The sequence below is a fragment of the Protopterus annectens genome, chromosome 1.part1, assembly GCF_019279795.1.
Source record: "Protopterus annectens isolate FY-2018-M chromosome 1.part1, PAN1.0, whole genome shotgun sequence".
NCBI lineage: Eukaryota > Metazoa > Chordata > Ceratodontiformes > Protopteridae > Protopterus > Protopterus annectens.
The window spans coordinates 75,686,580-75,706,188 of NC_056726.1; the positions used below are offsets into that span (position 1 = coordinate 75,686,580).

The following is a 19,609-nucleotide window of genomic DNA, read 5'->3' on the forward strand; positions in this document are numbered from 1 at the left end:
TGAGAATGAACTCAGATCTTGCAGCTGCTATAAATATATATGCATGTATATTTGTCTTTGCATCTGGGTGTGGGTGCATGTGTGTGTGTGTGTGTGTGTGTGTGTGTGTGTGTGTGTGTGTGTGTGTGTGTGTGTGTGTGTGTGTGTGTGTGTGTGTGTGTGTGTGTGGGCACACACGCGCGTGTGTGAGCACCTCAATGAGACACATACATATCTCTTGAAGACCCCAAGGACAACTTTCTCCATTACTAAAAGATATTTGTGGACATTTTATGACTTTAGATGTAAAAAAAATTATTCGAGTAGAATCAGGGTAGGTTCTTTTTCTTAAGCTCTGTTCTCTTAGGACTTAAACCTTATTCGTTTTGACGGAAAAAAGTCTATTTTGACTGGGTTCTAGTAAGAGAAGCAAGATAAATTAGTGCTATGGCTTATGTTATTATATATTATGCCAGTCATTGCAGTTGGCTTAATTTCAAAACGTTACCATCTTGCCTTCAGCTATCTGTAAACTATTCACTAGTATATACTGGATATTGTTGATTAAAATGTCTTCTAAGTTTGTGTTAGACAGTAGACGATCATATTATTTAGAATGATTTCATCTTTTGTACATCAGTGATAAATGTTAAAAATTACTGAATCAAGTAAGTTATTATTATACTTACCATTTACTTTTCTTGTTTGCAGTTCTGTAACCATACACTGTAATTGTTGTCTCATATTACTCCTCACTATAGTCTGAGAAATAAGCTAGAAATTGTGCAAGAATAAATAAGCAATAATGTTGTATCTGACTGGAAGGCTTCCATAAATGAAATCCACTGCATGTACAACAAATTCAAGAGCGTTCCTGTCATAATTAGGATATGCCGCTGTGTATATGGCTAGTTAATTAAAGCAATCCTCTGCTGTGAGCCAGTCAGAATCAATAAAATCTGAAATGATTCAGTGTTATTCACATGAACTCATATACACATTATAAGGAGTGATTATTCATTTGATACACATTAAACACTTTGTTCTCATCTCCTATGGTTTTATGAAGGTATAAATTTGGGCAATATGAATTACAAGCTTTCTCTTGTAGTAGTAATTCTTTATGCACATTACCAAATGCTATGTAACTATTACAAGGATGTTATTCCTTTCATTCACATTTTATTAGGAATATTCATTTCAGTGTCCTTGGCATGCCAGTTTTACTGGTGCATTTAAACAAAGATCATCACAAGCATGTATTTTATATATTGCAGTTATTTTGTGAATGAACTAATTAAAACATCATCATTTTGTTTCCCAATAGCTGACCAGACAGGAATGTTATTTATAGGAGATGCTGTTCTTCAAGTGAGTAATATCACACATTTTCTGATCAATTAACTACATTTCTTCTCTTAAATATTATTAATATGCATGTGCTTGTCTTTATTAGCTAGGTAAATTCTGTCTGTTTTGTTTCATAGGTAAATGGAATCAATGTACAAAATGCAACACACGAAGAAGTGGTATGTTTTGTTTATTAGAAAATATCTTGCATTGTTTACCTAACATTTAATTGACTGATTCCCACAGCAAGGACAGAAATAAGGTCACACATAACTAGCTGTATGACTTGTATGTCAGTTAATAATAAGGATTTCATAATGTCTTGCTTGGTTTATATTGGAAACATTTTAGTGACTGTGATGCCCCTGCACTGGCCAGTAATCAAGGAGCCTCAATCCTCACTACTGACAACAGTAAGGGATGTACACAATAGGAGGATGAGAAGTACATGCCCAGTAAAGTGCAATTTCCCTTAAGAGCACACAGAGATCACAATCAGTCTTGGGCTGGTTTCTCCCTCTTTCTCCAGATCCCCAGTAAGACTCTCCACTGGCACAGCTATAGGGTTAAGATCTCAGCTGAGGGGTCAATCCAAGCCCTCCAGCACCCTCTCTGTCCAACCAGTGCTTTGTGTCCCTGCCCAAATAGCTGACACAAACACACTTTGAGATTTGATACATACACACACACACACACACACACACACACACACACACACACACACACACACACACACACACACACACACACCTGGGGAAGGCTGGCACAGTTTTGCTAGCTATGCCCCCTTCTGCACAGACTCTAAGGTAATTATCACTGCCACCAACCCCTCCTTATCAGCTGTTTTAGGGCCCTTACCAAGGGTGACCAATCCTACTGTGTACTGTTACTATTAGCCAAATGGTAAGTGTAACCAAGACTTGCAAGGCTATTAAGGACTGGTGTGTACAGTGTCACCAAATACATATGCAGCTACTCTAAGAGCTTAAATATGTCTCACAAATATCAGCCACAAAGATATTTAATAATAAATAATAAAAGAACAAGACAATACTCAATCAACAAACACAATCATTTTAGAGTTCAGAATCACAGGAAATATTTTAAAACAACATACAGAAAACATCTAAACTAATCTTTACTATATTCCTATCTCTAAGAGAAATTACTTTTGCCTAGTTACTTACTATTAGCAAGGAAAGTGCAGATGGTGATAATGATGAGTGGATGTTGTCAGATCCACAGACAAATACAAAATGCAATGTCTTTTTCTGAGAGAGTTTTTAAATCAGTATTAAATATTACTGCTGGATCAGCCTGAATGACATCACCCTTTGTCACCAGCCTTCAGTTCTCAGACTAACAGAAACTAACATCTCTGGGGTAAAAATACATCTCAGATGTCTGCCCAGAATTGAAAGTCATAAAACAATTAAATACTTTTATATTTTAATCCTAGTAATTGCTTCTCTCCAGGACAATACAAAAAAAAACTTCTAGCTCTAGACATCCTGTCTTCTTGCTGCATTGAAACTACCTTTTATAGCACATCATAAAGCACTTAATTTCAACATATTTTCTTGAAATGGTATGAGTTAATCTTCTATGTTTCAGCAGGGCATGCTGTGGTTACATTCTTGAAGCTCAGTACATAACATACAGTTCTGTATAAATCATATCAAAATTCACAAATGACATAGAATTATTTACAAAATTCCAGATAGCTGGGCTGGCAGTGTCACAGTGACAAAAGTACATTTATATTTTAAAAAGGTCAGAAAATTAATGGGCTATGTACTGTTATATTATGAAACAAATAGGTATTTAATCTTTTAACATTTTTGTAGATCAGTGGCTTACGTTGAAATGTCATCACTGACCCCTAATACATTGAAACTAACCAGATAAGTACAATACTTCTTGGAAAGAAAATGAGACACATCAGGAGTTTTGCAGGTCGCAAGCCCACCTAAGTCTCTCATCCTCAAATTTACTAGCTCCAACATCAATGAACCTATGGAATTATCATATGTAAGAGGCCCTAAAGTTAACACTAATGATATGTTTAATGAGCCTGTATTCAGTGAGTTAGGTCTGATTGGCCATCAGTTAGTAAATATTTATTAACATAAGCCAACATACCTTTAGTCTGCCTTGTTAGCTTTAAGTTGTTCTTGGTGTCCGTCACACTTCAGGCTTATTATCCTGCAGTTTACTAGGACATGCTTGGCATGCTTGTATTCTTCCCCATGTATATTACATAGTAATAACATTGTTAAACCTTTCCCCAAAAAGACTAATCCCATCCCAAATCACTGACTTCTGGCCCATATCATTTCTTCCCATAATTCATTAAATTATTGAAAAATGAGTATACAACCAAATCATCCATTATATCTCCCAATACCATCTACTATCCTTTAATCAGCATGACTTTTGGGCTGGTGAGAGCACTTCTACAGCACTCTGGATACTTGCTGATAACATCCTTCTGGCTATGGACAGAGGCTTTCTTATTATGCCATACATATTGACTTTACCAGATCTTTTGATCTAGTTGACCATAGCTTTCTGTCAGGTCACCTAAATAATACAGGAATTATCCCAGATACAGCTCTCTGGTTTAAAAATCATCTTACTAATTGGTACTTCTCTATTGAGTTTCAGATCACCATCTCTGCATCCAACCCCTCTCCTTTAAGGAATCTCTTATGGCTCCCCTTCTTTTTCCATGTTCATTAATATCCAGCCATTTGACCTCTCTCACCTCTCTCTCTCTGTCTTCATTTATGCTGATCACATGATCTTATTTCACTCAAATTTGACCCCCTTTGCCATAAAAAAATTGCAAGTAGAATTTTTCTCTCTCATTTCAAATGGCTTAATAACAAAAAATAATACTGAACATTTCCAAAACTAAAGCAATGCTGTTTGGTACCTCCCTAAATAGCAGGAACAATTCTCAATCACTTCTTATCATTGACCATCTTGCCAAGTCATCTCCTTCAAATACCTTGGTATGTAATTTGATCCTACACTCAATGTTCATCCTCACTCATAACAAATACAGAATAAAATGAATTCCCTCCTATTTTGGTCCTATAAAATGTCTCCCTTTCTCTTCAGACCAACCAGGAGTGCCATAGGCAAAGGCATTCTACTTGCCCAGCTTGATTATGGACTTTGACTGGTGTCAGCAGCAACAAAAAAGTCCTCCACAATCTAGATTATAAGCAACTCTATCTGCTATTTCATTACCTTACTCCCTAGAAAATAATAAAGCCAGTTAGAATCTTGTCCAACAACATGCCACCCTGCTTATAGGATCCCAATTCTATAAGCTCCTCAAAGAATAATCCTGCCCTTCCTCTTGCCTCCAACCTCTTTAGACAACCTCCCAGTTACAATCCAAAAAGTCTTAACTACTCTAGTTCACTTCTTCAGTATCCCAGAACCAGACTTCATTGCACTAAACCATGTTTTCTTCATCCTAGGTCCCAAACTCTGGCAATCCCTCCCTACTTATCTTAAAGACCTCATGCCATACCCATTATTTTGTGCTCAGCTTAAAGATTATCTCATGACCAAGTCAATTTACAAATGCCTTCCCTTTGGACATATCATGCATTCCTTACTCCCCTCTTCACCTGTCAGGCACATCTGTCTTTTTCAGATTATTTCCCTACACTAATTTGTGATATATCTTCTACACTGCATATATTGTATAGAGTTAATTTCTATATGCGCCTAATTTTTTTATCTGTTCCATGTTGTGCTCTGTCTCTTCACTATTTCTCTCCCTTCTTCTTCTTCTTCTCTCCTTACTCAAACCATCCATTACCCTTGTCCTCTATATTGTGTAGTATTACCACTGTTATTGATTCTTTGCTATTTGCACACAATATTTTGTTTGTATTTATAATGCTTCTTGTTACCCTGCTTGTCCACTGTCATTTGTATTTGTCCAGACTGAGCCTGAAATAGGTCCATTTGGATCAGTGCTTTACCCCATTTAACAAGGTGAATAAATAAATAAATACATAAATAAATAAATAAATAACATAAGTAATGTGCAGAGTGCCTCTTCCAATTACATGGACAAGTCTGGGCAGACCTTAATCCTAGGAATATTTCATTGCAAGGTGTGATACATAATAACAGTAGGCATAAAAAGCAGCATTTGCAGTATCCAGTAGGCAGTTTAGAGGATAAGTTGTGTCTGAAGTTGGCTTGGAGATACAATAATTCTTCAGACTATAGCTAAAAAGTATAAAGTGATCACTGTTATTTATCATCATTATTATTTTACTTTTCCACCTTTGAAACAAACAGAAATCGTTTAATACTAGGTAACATGGTCATTAATGATAAATAAGAATATAACAGTTATTACAATTTATGTTCTTCTATATGACTGATAACAGAGAACAGTGCATGTTAATCTCATAATAAAAGTTTACACTTTTTCCCTAGGACCTGCTTTGCAGTCTCCCACTGTACTTTATTTATCAGTGGAAAACAACTCTAAAGAGCAATCTGACTGCATATTTTGTCATTTGTTAGGAAAATTTCAATTTTTTCAATCAGCATTTGATAGTGAGCAATATATATCTGTATGATGTGCATACTGTGTTTCTTGCAAAAATAAATATGATGTACATTAAACTCATTTGGAGTGAATTAGTATGGTAAAATGTTGCCACTATTGATGGTATTGTTTGTATTACTAATCAGTTCACCCTTCTAAAATAAAAGGGATCAATGATTAATCAATAAATTCTGATTACTTCATGAGGATTTCAGACCTGTATATAATACCTTCATTCTCATTGAGACTGTCTGTGTAATAAGATGATTCCCTGGCTCATTTCTGGTATATTTGCTTATGTAGGTTTCTTTGTAGTAATACTAGATTGCGTAGGCATTTCAAGTATAATAGATTAGGATTTGATTGTTTTATAATGTGGAAGTAGGGTCAAATTTAACTGGCAATGTGACTTATTTAGTTTAAATATTTGGAGTCATTAATTTACATTATTTTGAAAATTTTTCAACCAGCAGGTGACAGGTATTTTTTTCTCAATTATATATAGCAGTTTTAGTCACAGAAATATGCACTGACCACGAAGATGTAACCACTTTCCTTTTATTTAAATGTCAAAATAACAGTAAAAACTGGTTGAGCGCTTTCATCTACTATAGTAGATTTCATCAGAACCATTACTAACAGCCATTATCCACTTTATATATGGCCCTAAACCAATCAAAAACTAAAAACGTGTATGCTATACAAACTAATTAAAATTTAAAGTGCTCAGTGCATGATTCCACAATATCTACCTATCACTTATTTCTTTTCTTTTTTATCACAATTAAAACTTGTGTTGAGACTGTTCGTCAAACATAATTGATATAAAGACACAATAATACATATTTACTGATAATACAAACAGTTCACATAATATATACAGTTATATGTACAAAGTGTTAAAAATGTTAAAAATCTAGAATGTCTGATATTTATAATGCTATATATGTACGGTCCCCAATAATGACCTGACCTATCATTACTTCTACCATGACTTACCTGAATATTCCTCGTGTTTGCTCTTCACCTATACTTCTCTAAAACTGACCTAATAGATATAGTATCATTAAGCCCTGGAAATTCAGAAGCATTAAGCTTAATTTGCCATCTTGTTTCCTTTTCTCTCAATGATAATTTTATATTCCCACCCCTAGGATTAGGTTTAATAGATTCTAATATACCAAAATCAAAGGAGCTGCAGATACTATTACCGTTGAGATGTCTCCATAATGCATTATTTGTATCCTGTCTTTTTATCCTGTAGTAATGCTCATATATTCTATTCCTCAGACATCTAACGGTCATCCCTACATAATAACATGGACATTTTGTACACTTTGCCAGATACACCACATGGGTTGTCCTGCAATTACCTTTTCGAAACCTTATAATTGTACTATGGGGATCTTCCAGAGTGATGGTCGTAGCTGGTATGATGTATTTACACTGATTACACCTCCCACATCTGGTTGTTCCCCTGTCCAGTTGTTTATAACTCAAACTCTTTTTCATCCCAAATCTTGTCTTAAGGTTGTTACCATTTCTATATGCAAATTTTGGTCCATCTCCCACTGTCTTATAAACACTATCATCTGTTTTTAAAATATTCCAATTATTCCGAATTATATTTTTAATGCCATTCACCTCTGGTGCATATTGTATTATACATGCTCTAGTAAAATCATTTGTTTCCAAAGGTCTATTATGTCCTAGTACACCACTATTCTCTCTGCCTAATATTGGCTTATATTTTTCCCCCATTCTTTCTTAATGTATTCTGTGATGTCCATAATAATTTCCTTTGGGTATCCTCTTGCCTCAAACATTTTACCTATATTATCCATTTCTAACACCATGTCAGAGTACTAGGAGGTCATTCTGGCAGCTCGAATACATTGCCCTTTTATTATACTCCTCTTTTGGTGTAGGGGATGACAGCATGTAAACTCTAAATAATCATTACTAAAAGTTTCTTTCCTAAATAAATTGGACTTAAATCCATGGTCAACTATTGTAATTCTGGTGTCCAAAAATGCTATGCTCTTCTTGTCCATATTGAATGTAAACCATAAATAATTACATCTGGTATTGAGATAGGTTATAAATTCATTGATGGTACTTCCATTTCCCCTCCACACTACAAAGACATCGTCCAAAAATCTTAAGTAACATGCTATGTGAGATTTCCATTTACTTGATAGAATGAATTCTTCCTCCCAATTTAAGAGGAATAGATTGGCATACATGGGGGCACAAGCAGCCCCCATTGCTACTCCTTTACTTTGCCTATAGTATTCCCCTTGAAACATAATATAATTGTGAGTCAAAACTACCTCCATAAAGTCCATTATTAGACTTATTTTGTCCCATTCCATATCACTATATTTCTGTATACTGTTTTGGAATCTGGTTAGTCCTTCCTCTAAAGGGATACTGGAAAAAAGATCGACAACATCGATAGTAATTAATGTGCAGTCATCAGTAATGTATTGATTGTCCAATCTACCTAGAAAATCCCACGAGTCCTTCACAATATGACCAATCTTTGTGTATAAGGTTTTTAACCAGCCATCCACTACTTTACCAAATGGAAAAGTTTTAGATTTACTCCCCGATATGATGGGTTGAAAAGGAGGTTCTAATATATTTTTGTGGACTTTGGGAATTCCAACTATAGTACTAATAATGGGCGAGTCTTCCTTTAAAAATTCATATAAATTAATATTAATTCTGTTATCTAATAACATTTCTTCTAAAATTAAATCCACTTTATGATATCCAATGTTGACTTCATTAATATATGTGACCTCATAATTCCCTGAATTAAATAATATACTATTAATTTTGTTATTATATTCATCAACATCGTATATTACTACTCCCCCTCCCTTGTCAGGCTTCATTATTCTTATATTATTACTAGCCTGAATTTGTCTCATTATTTCATATTCTTTATAACATAAATTGTGTTGATGTTTTGTTCCTTTATTCATGTATTTATATAACTCATTGAGAACGACTTTTTCATATATAGCCATGGTATTGTTTAGGGGGGTGTAAATATGCTTTTTTTCTTAAATTCATCCTTTTCTATTGTGTTTTTCTCTTTAAAATATACAGCTAAATTTAGCTTTCTTAAATTTTTTTTAAAATCTATAATATAATCCACTATATTACCACTGTTGTTGGGGATATATTTCATTCCTTTAGATAACAGTTTAAAAAATTCCTTACTTAATTTAATCTGTGTATAGTTGTATATGCTGAAGTCTCCCATACTATAGTGTACATCACTATGTTTTATAATTTCATCATTTGTAATAATCTTTTTATTCACATGTAATTCCTTGTTCTTCCCCAACTGTTTCCTTGCCAGCTGTCTTGTCTCCTGTTCCACTTGTTGTTTTGGACTCTCCACTTGCTTCCTCCTAAAAAACCTTTTGAATTATAAGACCCTCCATTTCTTCCAGTATTATGTGTATAGTGTTTTCCTTCATTCCCTTCATTTATCAATTCATTTCTATCAACATTATTCGTATTTCTTGTGTTGGTACTAAACTTATACGCTTCACCCTTTTCATACTGTTGTAAATCTCTCCTCAATTTTCTACATTTTCTGTCATACTGTTTGTTATTTGATTTTCTACCCAAGTGAATTGTGCATTAAAACACATTTCAAATTCATCAAATAGTAAATCATTAGTAATAATTTGATCTAAACGTTCAATTTCAGACAGGAGACTACAATTTTTTCTATCATTACATGATGATTTTTTTTTTTTTGGTTCGGAGTTATACAGTTGGCCAGACCAGTCGAGTGATATTTTTTTTATATATAGCAGTTTTGTATGATATTCTGGACTACATGTTGCAAATAAAGTATATGACTACAAATAAATAAGTAAATACATGCATTTCAAGGTGATAAAACAACTGCTCTGATTTTCTATTTCTAGGGAGATAGTATATATTTTTTCACACATTATACATTCATACACATTGATAGTTGAATGATAAGCACTTTCTACAGTGATGAGTTCAGTTGGCAATATTCATCCCTGTGAAATCTTTGAACACTGCTGAGTACAAACCATGTTGCACATCTGTATGAAAATCATAATAAAAGTGAGTGAAATACTTTCTTTGTTGTCCGGTGCATGGATTCTCCCAGTGAACAAGCATTCAAGTATTGGTTTATACAGACATTCAAGTTGTAAGAGACTGCCATGGTGGTCTGCTTACCCCTTCCATGGAGCAAAACCATTCTAATTGTATATAGGAGCCATCTCCAAGTAGTGAACACTGCATCACCTCAAATTAACAATATTTAACTTTACTCTATACAGTATCAATAGAGTTATTTGGTAAGATGCAATATCCATCAAAGAAGCTTTAGCAAATATAGGACTTTGTAGCACTTAAAAATTAGCTGTATTTGGACGGTTACCTCAATTGCAAACGTACAGTTAATCAGGCAAGTTACAGTATTCAGCAAAGGATCTATAGGAATAAACCACATGAGAAGAAGCAGCTGGTGAAGATTTGCCTCAACTTGAATACTGTACTTCCTGTCTAGCTGCAATTAGTTGCCTGAAGTGTGAAAAAGTGTAGCCATCTGGATACATTGAACATTATTAGACTGCTTTTGAAATTCTGTGTTAACTTAGCCTGGGGGTTCTGCTTGCATTATAATCTGTGCTGGTCATATTTTTTAATCATTCTGTTCATCTTCCGAGTGGTTGGCTGAGATTCACCTGAATAAATCAACTGACAAAAGCGGATTTAAGTATACTTTTCTCTGCACTTATTTAAGATTAGAAATTTGTAGATAATTGTTTCACTTGAATACTGTACTCCCTGTCTAGCTACAGTTAGTTGCCTGAAGTGTGAAAAACTGTAGCCATCGGGATACATTGAAAGTTGTTAGACTGCTTTTGAAATTCTGTGTTAACCTAGCCTGGGGATTTGGATTTCTGCTTTGTGCTGGTCACATTTTTTAATCATTCTACTCATCTTCCGAGTGGTTGGCTGCTGAGATTCACCTGGATAAATCAACTGACAAAAGCTGATTTAAGTATACTTTTCTCTGCACTTATTGAAGATTAAAATTTTGTAGATAATTGATTCACTTGAATACTGTACTTCCTGTCTAGCTGCAGTTAGTTACTTGAAGTGAAAAAGTGTAACCACTTGGATACACTGAAAGTTGTTAGACTGCTTATGAGATTCTGTGTTAACTTAGCCCGGGGGTTTCTGCTTGCAGTATAATCTGTGCTGGTCACATTTTTTAATCATTCTGCTCATCTTCCGAGTGGTCGGCTGCTGAGATTCACCTGCATAAATCAACTGACAAAAACTGATTTAAGTATACTTTTCTGTGCAGTTGTTTAATAGAAATTTGTAGATAATTGTTTCACTTGAATACTGTACTCCCTGTCTAGCTGCAGTTAGTTGCCTGAAGTGTGAAAAAGTGTAGCCCTCTGGATACATTGAAAGTTGTTAGACTGCTTTTGAAATTCTGAGTTAACTCTTGGTGGCTTTGGAATTATCCGTCCCTGCTGTAAATCTGTTTTTGGACACTCCTACTGTGCCCATCTCATTTGCTCACTCAAGTGAGTACAGTGAGAACATATTTTAATTTCAGACACTCCTATCAGTCCCACCTCCTCTGCTGTGTACAGAGAGAGGAGTTGGGAAGGACATCCCCTATAGCATTTTAATCTGCTATGTTCCCTCCCTCTCCAAAAAAAAAAAAATACTTATACTTTCTTGAGCTGCTCTTACATAACTGTCTTCTACCTTAATACCTTAATTTGCTGTTCTGTGTGCTTTTAAGTTTTCAAGTGCTCTTATTTGATTTTTCATAGATTTGTTTTTGTCATTTTAACTGATCTGCATTTATTTAAACTGCATTTGCCTTAATATTGCTACACACTCAAGTGTTCTAGCTTGTACTGCATTTAAAGTTTTTGCTACTGTCATTAGCTCATTCTTTCTGATAAGAGAGAACTTTTTGAAAAAGCCAACCCACTTAACTAACAAAAAAAAAATATATATATATATATATATATATATATATATATATATATATATATATAAATTCCAAGCTTGCTTTCTGCCTTTCCTGTAAGTAGTCTAATCCAGATACAGATTTGCTGTATCCAGGACTGTTTGCAAGCTACTGTGCCCCCAAGCCTTTCTGTGTTGGAGGGAAGCCTTCTAGCTTATCAGTGGGAGTGGTAAGCAATAGGTAGCCTATCTACAAGATCCAGATCCAGATTCTTAGCTTTAGCACTTGAATTTGCTTATTCATTCTCAGCAGTTGTTAAGAACTTGTTGTGAGCACTAAATAAACTACAAATTACTATAGCACTCAACCTTCCTCATTGCCAAGAAGAAAATAGATTGTGTACTTACTTTCCTCAGTTACTTAGAGAAAAACAGCTCTTGTACTCACTTTCCTCACTTGTCTAGAGGAAAATAGTTTTTATTCAGGCATGCCCAAGTGTCAGCTCCCAGTGTTCTCTCCCGTCTATCTGATGAATCTGGGCATTTTGGGGCAATATAGCAATTGCCTCATGTACACAGACAACCCTCTTCTCCTACCACCCAACACTACAACCTGTGAGAGATGCACTTATCTAGCCAAACTGGAGGTAAAGCTCTCTCCATCCAAGACTGAACTTGACAGTCAAAAGGAGAAGGTAAACAATTGCATCACATCACAATCATCACTTAGTCCCACTAAACCAACACCACCAAAATCCACATATAGAAACACAAAAACCTTTGTGGAGGCTCTCAATAATAATCTTCTCAAACAACAGAGACCCACAAAGCAGAAACACAAACAACCTCCCCCCACCAACACAACCCAAATGACACATAGCCCACAGATTCAGTGTGCCACTCAACCACAGCCCATAAGGCAAAACAACGTACCCAACACACTAATCATAGGTGACTCTATAGTCAGGTGCACTGAAGTCCCACTCACCAGGCTAAACAAGGAGAAGGTTACTGTCAGCTGCCTGTTGGGTGCTAGAATCCGCCACATAACCCATGCACTCAGGTCACTCCACAACAAGTACAAATATGACTCTGTGATTGTCCATGTTGGAGTGAATGACCTGAGATGTACCTCCCTGGACTACATGAAAAGAGACATGGAAGAGCTCTCTGATCTTGTAGCCCAGGCAGGTATGACCCTAGCCCTGAGTAGCATCTTGCCATCACCCAGAATGATACCGCAGTATAAGGACAAAATGATTGACTTCAACAATTGGCTAAGCTTCTGGTGTCATTCTAAGGGGATCCAGTATCTGTCTGCCTGGAACAGCATGGTCAACAGACCAAGATGCTTTGCCAGAGATAGCCTGCACCTGTCACCCCTGGGATTCCGGATAATGGCAAAGGCTCTTGCCACCCCTATAGTGCCTTTTTTTAGGCAAGGTTCAAATGACAAATTCACCACCATAACAGGAACAGGAAAGCAAAAACTGAGGGTAATGCTACTCAATGCTAGATGTCTAAATCTCAAAATGCACTCACTCAAGGCACTCCTTAAAATGGAGAACATCGATATCTGTGCAGTGACTGAGACTTGGTTCAAGGTTCCAGAGAGCACCCCTGCATTACCAGGCTAAAACTCATACCAGACTTTTCGGTCATCTAACCTGGACCAGTGGTGGAGGTGTGTCCACATTCATTAAAGATATCCAGACCTCCAGGCTAGTTGCTCAGCATAATGCATCCGAGGTTATCCAAGTGCAACTAACTCTGGGCAAAACTGCAGTCCAAATTCTAGCTTGCTACAGATCCCCCACCATGCCCCAGGATTCCCACTCCTCTTTTCTTGATATACTGGAAAATATTAGGGTTCAACCAAACACACTAATATTGGTCAATTTCAACTACCCCACCATTAACTGGGAAAACTACTCATGTACCAACTCCTTCGCTCAGTGCTTTCTGGAATTCATAAACTCCAGTGCCCAGGATCAACTTATCCACACCCCCACCAGGGGCAACAATATCCTAGACCTAGTCATAACAAACATGAGTGACCGGTGTCAACTCCTCGTTGGTCACATCTGACCATAAGCTAATCACCCTAGATAACCACATCCCGCCCCCACCCCCCATTAAGGAAAGCATGGTAAAAAATTTCTCTAAAGCCAACTTCATGCTTCTTAAGACAGAAGTGGTGAACTTCATGACACCCATGCAGATGGACAATACAGTTACGACTGCTGAATCCTACACAAATGCACTCTATAAGCACTTACACGAGTGCATGGATCGTGCTATCCCAAACAGAACCAAGACGCTATCCTCCAAAAAAAGGAAGCCAATCTGGTGGTCCCCTACCATAAACAAACTCTACAACAGAAGGAGGAAACTGTTGCAAAAGAGAGTAAAATCCCATGAGTGGAGGAGCTCCCTGGTCAGCCTCAGTAAGAAGCTGAGATCACTTATAAGATCCTCCAAAGCTAGCTATGAAAACAAGATCAGCACTGATTCTAAGGACAACCACAAAGCATTCTATAGCTATGTCAAGAATCTCAATGGCAACACCCAGATCTGCTCTGAGTTACAGCACAATGGCACAAAAATTACAGAACCAACTGATATTGCCAACATCCTGGCAGATAGGTTCAGTGCTAACTTTATCCCCCTCTTACCCCCCAAAGGGCCCATATCTATACAGGAAGAATGCAGAGTCCCTGTAATTACAACTACACAGGTAAAAGCAGCACTCTCTAAAGCCAAAAACACAGCATCCATAGGACCGGAGAACATCCCAGGCTGCATTTTACACAAACTTCAGAATGAACTGGCTCCCCACCTAAGCACCATGTTCAATCATAGCCTCACATCAGGCTTTCTGCCCACTGAATAGCGCACAGCAACAGTTATCCCACTCCACAAAGGGGGAGCCACCACTGATCCTTGGAACTATTGCCCTATTAGCCTGACTAGCCTGGTCAGCAAAGCCATGGAACGTATCATCATGGAATTCATAAAGAAAGATATTGGTAACCTCCAAAGTCTAGACCCCACCCAGTTCAGGTTTGTGAAAGGCAGATCATGCTTCCTGAACCTGATTGACTTCTTTGAGGCAGTCACCAAAGCCGTAAACGAGGATAAGGTGGTTCACACAGCCTATCTTGACCTCACCAAGGCTTTCAACACCATCCCCCATTCTGGAATTATAGCTAAACTCACTAAACTAGGTATAAATCCTTATGTCACAAGATGGGTTGCCAACTGGCTCACTGACAGAACTCACACTGTAAAAGTTGCAGACTCCAAATCTGACTTCAAACCAGTGACAAGTGGAGTACCACAGGGTTCAGTCCTGGGACCTCTCCTGTTTGATATATACTTCTCTGAAGTACAGGCTAACACAGAAGGCCTCTGGCTAATGAAGTTCACAGATGACTGCAAACTAAAAGCTAAAGTCAAGTCCCCAAATGATGTGGACATCCTACAGAAGGGCCTCACTGAGACAGATGCCTGATTTCAGAGCCATGGCCTCAAGCTCAATTTCAAAAAGTGCATTGTTATCCCCTTTGGTAAAAACTTTGTACCCATGAACTACCACATAGGCGGCAGTCTTCTTAATGCCGAATGTGTGATAAGAGAGCTTGGGACCCCTGGTGGACAGTAATCTCTCCTTTGATAATCACATTGCCACAGTAGTCAGGAAATCCTTCTCCATGTCACACCTTATCACAAAAGGGTTCTCATCCAGGAAAAAAGAGGTCATTGTTCCCCTCTACTTGGCACTCGTTAGACCCATTATAGAGTACAATGCCCCTTTTGGAATGTACCTCACAAGACATCTGCAGCAGCTGGAAAGGCCACAGATGTACCTCACAAACAGGATTACTAGCCTCAAACAGATGCTCTACATTGACCGTCTCAAAAAACTCCAGCTTTACTCTGTAGCTTATCACCTACTCTGAGGTGATCTCTGCCTAACATATAAAGCTATATCAAACCCAGAGCTGTTGCACATGCTACACCTAAAGAAATCCCAATCCCTCCAAGCTACATGATCTAGGGACCTAAATCATGTCACTACAATAAACAGGACATGTTGGAGGGATAGAATCCTATCCCAGAGACTTCCCATACTCTGGAACAAGCTACCCATCTATGTCAAGCAAAGTTCCTCATTAACACTCTTCAAGAAAAATCTTGATGAGTGGATGGGAAATAGGAAATACACCCCTGGGATCACTTCTGTGGCTATGCTCAACAGGGGCACAGGAAATTAACTTTCTTGGGTTGGCGTAAGCCAGGGAACTTTGTTGGCTAGGCTTACTTAGGCTCTATGTCTGCAGAGGTAAACAAGCAAGTGAGGTGTTCAGTATATAGCGAAGTACCAGCTGGTTGCAACTTCTGTTGTTGTCTAGCATCATTGTGAAGAGTTCTGCTACATACCAACTCACAAGGCAGTATAGTTGTAAAGGACTGGAAATATCTAACTCCTTTATATCAGATGCTAAGATATCTGTGCATCTGATAATATTATTACAATCTGGCACCATGAAATAAACTGCTGCTACATAAATTAAAAGGTTTAAATTAGACATGGTCATACATGTTGACTGTTATACCCAGAGTCAAATCAGTATATCCGGCAGACAGAAAAGTCATAAGACACAATGCGTATTCTTCAAGAGGTTATACTGAAATGTCCATGTAAGAAGGTCACATGATACTACACTCACATTAGTTGAAACACCCATTTGAAGAGACTTTACATAGACACTTCGTGAATAGTTATCAATGTAACATCTTCTTTACTTTAGAAAAAAATGGATCGATCAAAAAAAAAATATTACACACATCATTTTATAGACTGTGCACTAACTATATGCATCATTTAATACAATGAAAACGAAAGCATTTTGACTATATGAAAAAAGCTGGCCTCAATAATTAGATACATAATGTAAAGTCACTATAAAATGTTTTTTTTTAATTTGCCCATTTTTAGAATATGTACAAAAAGTCTAAAACAGTCTCTTTCTAGAACTTGTAAAATTGGAATAGGTTGTTTAGACTTCATATGGGATAAGTCTTTGAGGTGATGAGCCTTCTTGGCGAACTTACTTCTCATACCGTTGACACAATTAAGCTTTGCCAGGATGGTATAGATTCTTGCAGCTCTGGACAGTGAAAGAAATTATTCTTATCTGGACTCACAGTATCACTGAAACCTGACTGTTAAAAAATGCTCACTGTTTCTTCTGTAAACTTGCATATCAAGCATTTCTATTAGATATGACATTGGCTGCTCTGTTTGAGCAATTTACAATACATTTCAAGAAGTTTTCTGCAGAAAACCAAAATTGCGTAAGTTGTGTTAGTATTCCTCCTTTTTCCTCCTTTTTGCAAGATATAGAAATCTGTGGATGATTTATGAAAGTACAACTTTTTTTGCACTGATGTTCCTACAATAATTGTACCGATATAGTTTTACTGTCAGATAATAATAAAGAATATGAGGTAGTTATCTTAAACTCGAAACATCTACCATCAAGAACTGAGATGAAAATGGCCTGAACATTGCAGAAGCATATATCTGTACTCTAGAACTGACAAAAAAGTTCAAAACACTAAGCAACTCTGGCTAACAAAGTTCACAGATGACTGCAAACTGGGAGCCATTATTGAATCCCCAAATGATGTGGATACTCTACAAAGGAGCCTCACAGAAACAGATGCATGGTGCCAGAGCCATGGGCTCAAGCTGAATGCCAAGAAATGTATAGTTATCTTCTTTGGGAAAAAACATGTACCCGTGAATTACCACATAGGTGGCAGTATACTAAACACCGAAAGTATGATGAGACTTAGGGACACAAGTGGACAGTGGTCTCACTTTCGATAACCACATCGCCACAACTGTCAGGAAATCCTTCTATGTGGCACACCTCATCAGTAAGGGCATTTCATCCAGAAAAAAGGAGGTCATTGTCCCACTGTACTCATCCCTCATTAGACCCATTATAGAATACAATGCCCCATTTGGTATGTACCTCTCAAGACATCTGCAACAACTGGAAAGTCCGCAGAAATACCTCACTAAAAGAATCACAGGCCTAAAGCAGATGCCCTATGCTGACAGCCTTAAAAGACTCCAGCTGTACTCTGTCGCATATCGTCTACTCAGAGGCGATCTCTGCTTAACATACAAGGCCATGTAAAACCCAGATCTGTTGGACATGTTACACTTAAAGAAATCCCAATCCCTCAGAGACACATGCTCCAAGGATCTAAACCTTGTCACCACAATAAACAAAACATGCTGGAGGGATAGGTTCCTGACCCAGAGACTCCCCAGACTCTGGAATAGACTGCCCATACATGTCAAGCAGAGTGCCTCATTGTCCCTCTTCAAAAGGAACCTTGATGATTGGATGGGAGAAAGGAAATTCTCCCTGGGGATCATGTCAGTCGTCCTGCTAGACGGGTCCAGGGAAGTAAATAGTGTGGGAAGAAATATCCAGGGAATTGTTATGGCTAGGCTTGTATAGGCCCTAGGGTCGACAGCCTAATACCAACCTATGAACCTATGAGTTGTTAGAACTGTCATGATGCTAAGAAGATCTGTCATTGTTTGTACTATTTTTCCTCTTGTCCTTTACACTGTGGTTTCATAGTCATGAAGTAGTGTGCATAAATTGCCACTGTTTCACAACATTATGAAACCTTTGACTAAGATTGTAGACTATAGTTTGATATTACCTCATCAGGAATACCATGTCTCAAGAAGACAGACCAGTAATGTAACAACACAATGACTTGCCATTACATGAAGTTGTACAGCCTCTGGAAATTTAGAGTCATAACCCACATGCATGAGATAATACATTTCTCTATATGGAAAAAAAAAAGTAAATTTCCACTTTCATCAAGGGAAGATTGAAAGCATTACATAACATAATTTCTTCCTAATAATTTTGATTTGAGAACATTTTAAAGATATCATGACTCTACACGGTTCATTCTATATGTTCAAACATCTTAAGAGAAAACCAATACTGCAAGCCATTTCCCTAAATTTAGGGTTGTTTTTGAAAAGGGCTAACTGCCCCAGCCACTGGTATGTCAATTACTGTGATGGTGAATAAATGTAATTTAGAGAAAACTAAGTCACAATTAGAAAGGCCTCACTATTGGGCTATTAGCATGTCTTTAAATTGCACTCAAACTAGTGCTAGCACTGTCAGTCTGGATGCCAGTAGTGTTCTCCATGAATCACATTGACAAAGACAAACACACACACACACACACACACACACACACACACACACACACACACACACACACACACACACACACACACACACACACACACCAACAACAAACAACACCCTTTCCAGTGAATCTCAGTCATACATTCATACATTCACCCTACATACACACTCCACCACTCATGTGCACACACAAACACACACACTTACACACACACACACACACACACACACACACACACACATGCACACACACACACACACACACACACACACACACACACACACACACACACACACACACACACACGCATGTGCGCATGCACATAAATATGCACACACTAACATATACCCTGACTCATACATCTTTTCTGAACATACCTGCACTGTGACTGCTTCCATAGGGATTAGTAAGAGA

At 37.4% G+C, this 19,609-nt stretch overlaps 1 protein-coding gene across 1 annotated transcript in view; it reads left to right on the plus strand.

Annotated features, from left to right (window-relative positions):
• Positions 1-19,609, plus strand: part of SNTG2 (syntrophin gamma 2) — a 4,306,282-nt gene that overhangs the window by 325,390 nt on the left and 3,961,283 nt on the right. The window contains exons 3-4 of the mRNA XM_044086780.1: positions 1,307-1,350; positions 1,467-1,508. Coding sequence (XP_043942715.1) covers positions 1,307-1,350; positions 1,467-1,508 — 86 coding nt within the window. The remainder of the gene's footprint in view (positions 1-1,306; positions 1,351-1,466; positions 1,509-19,609) is intronic.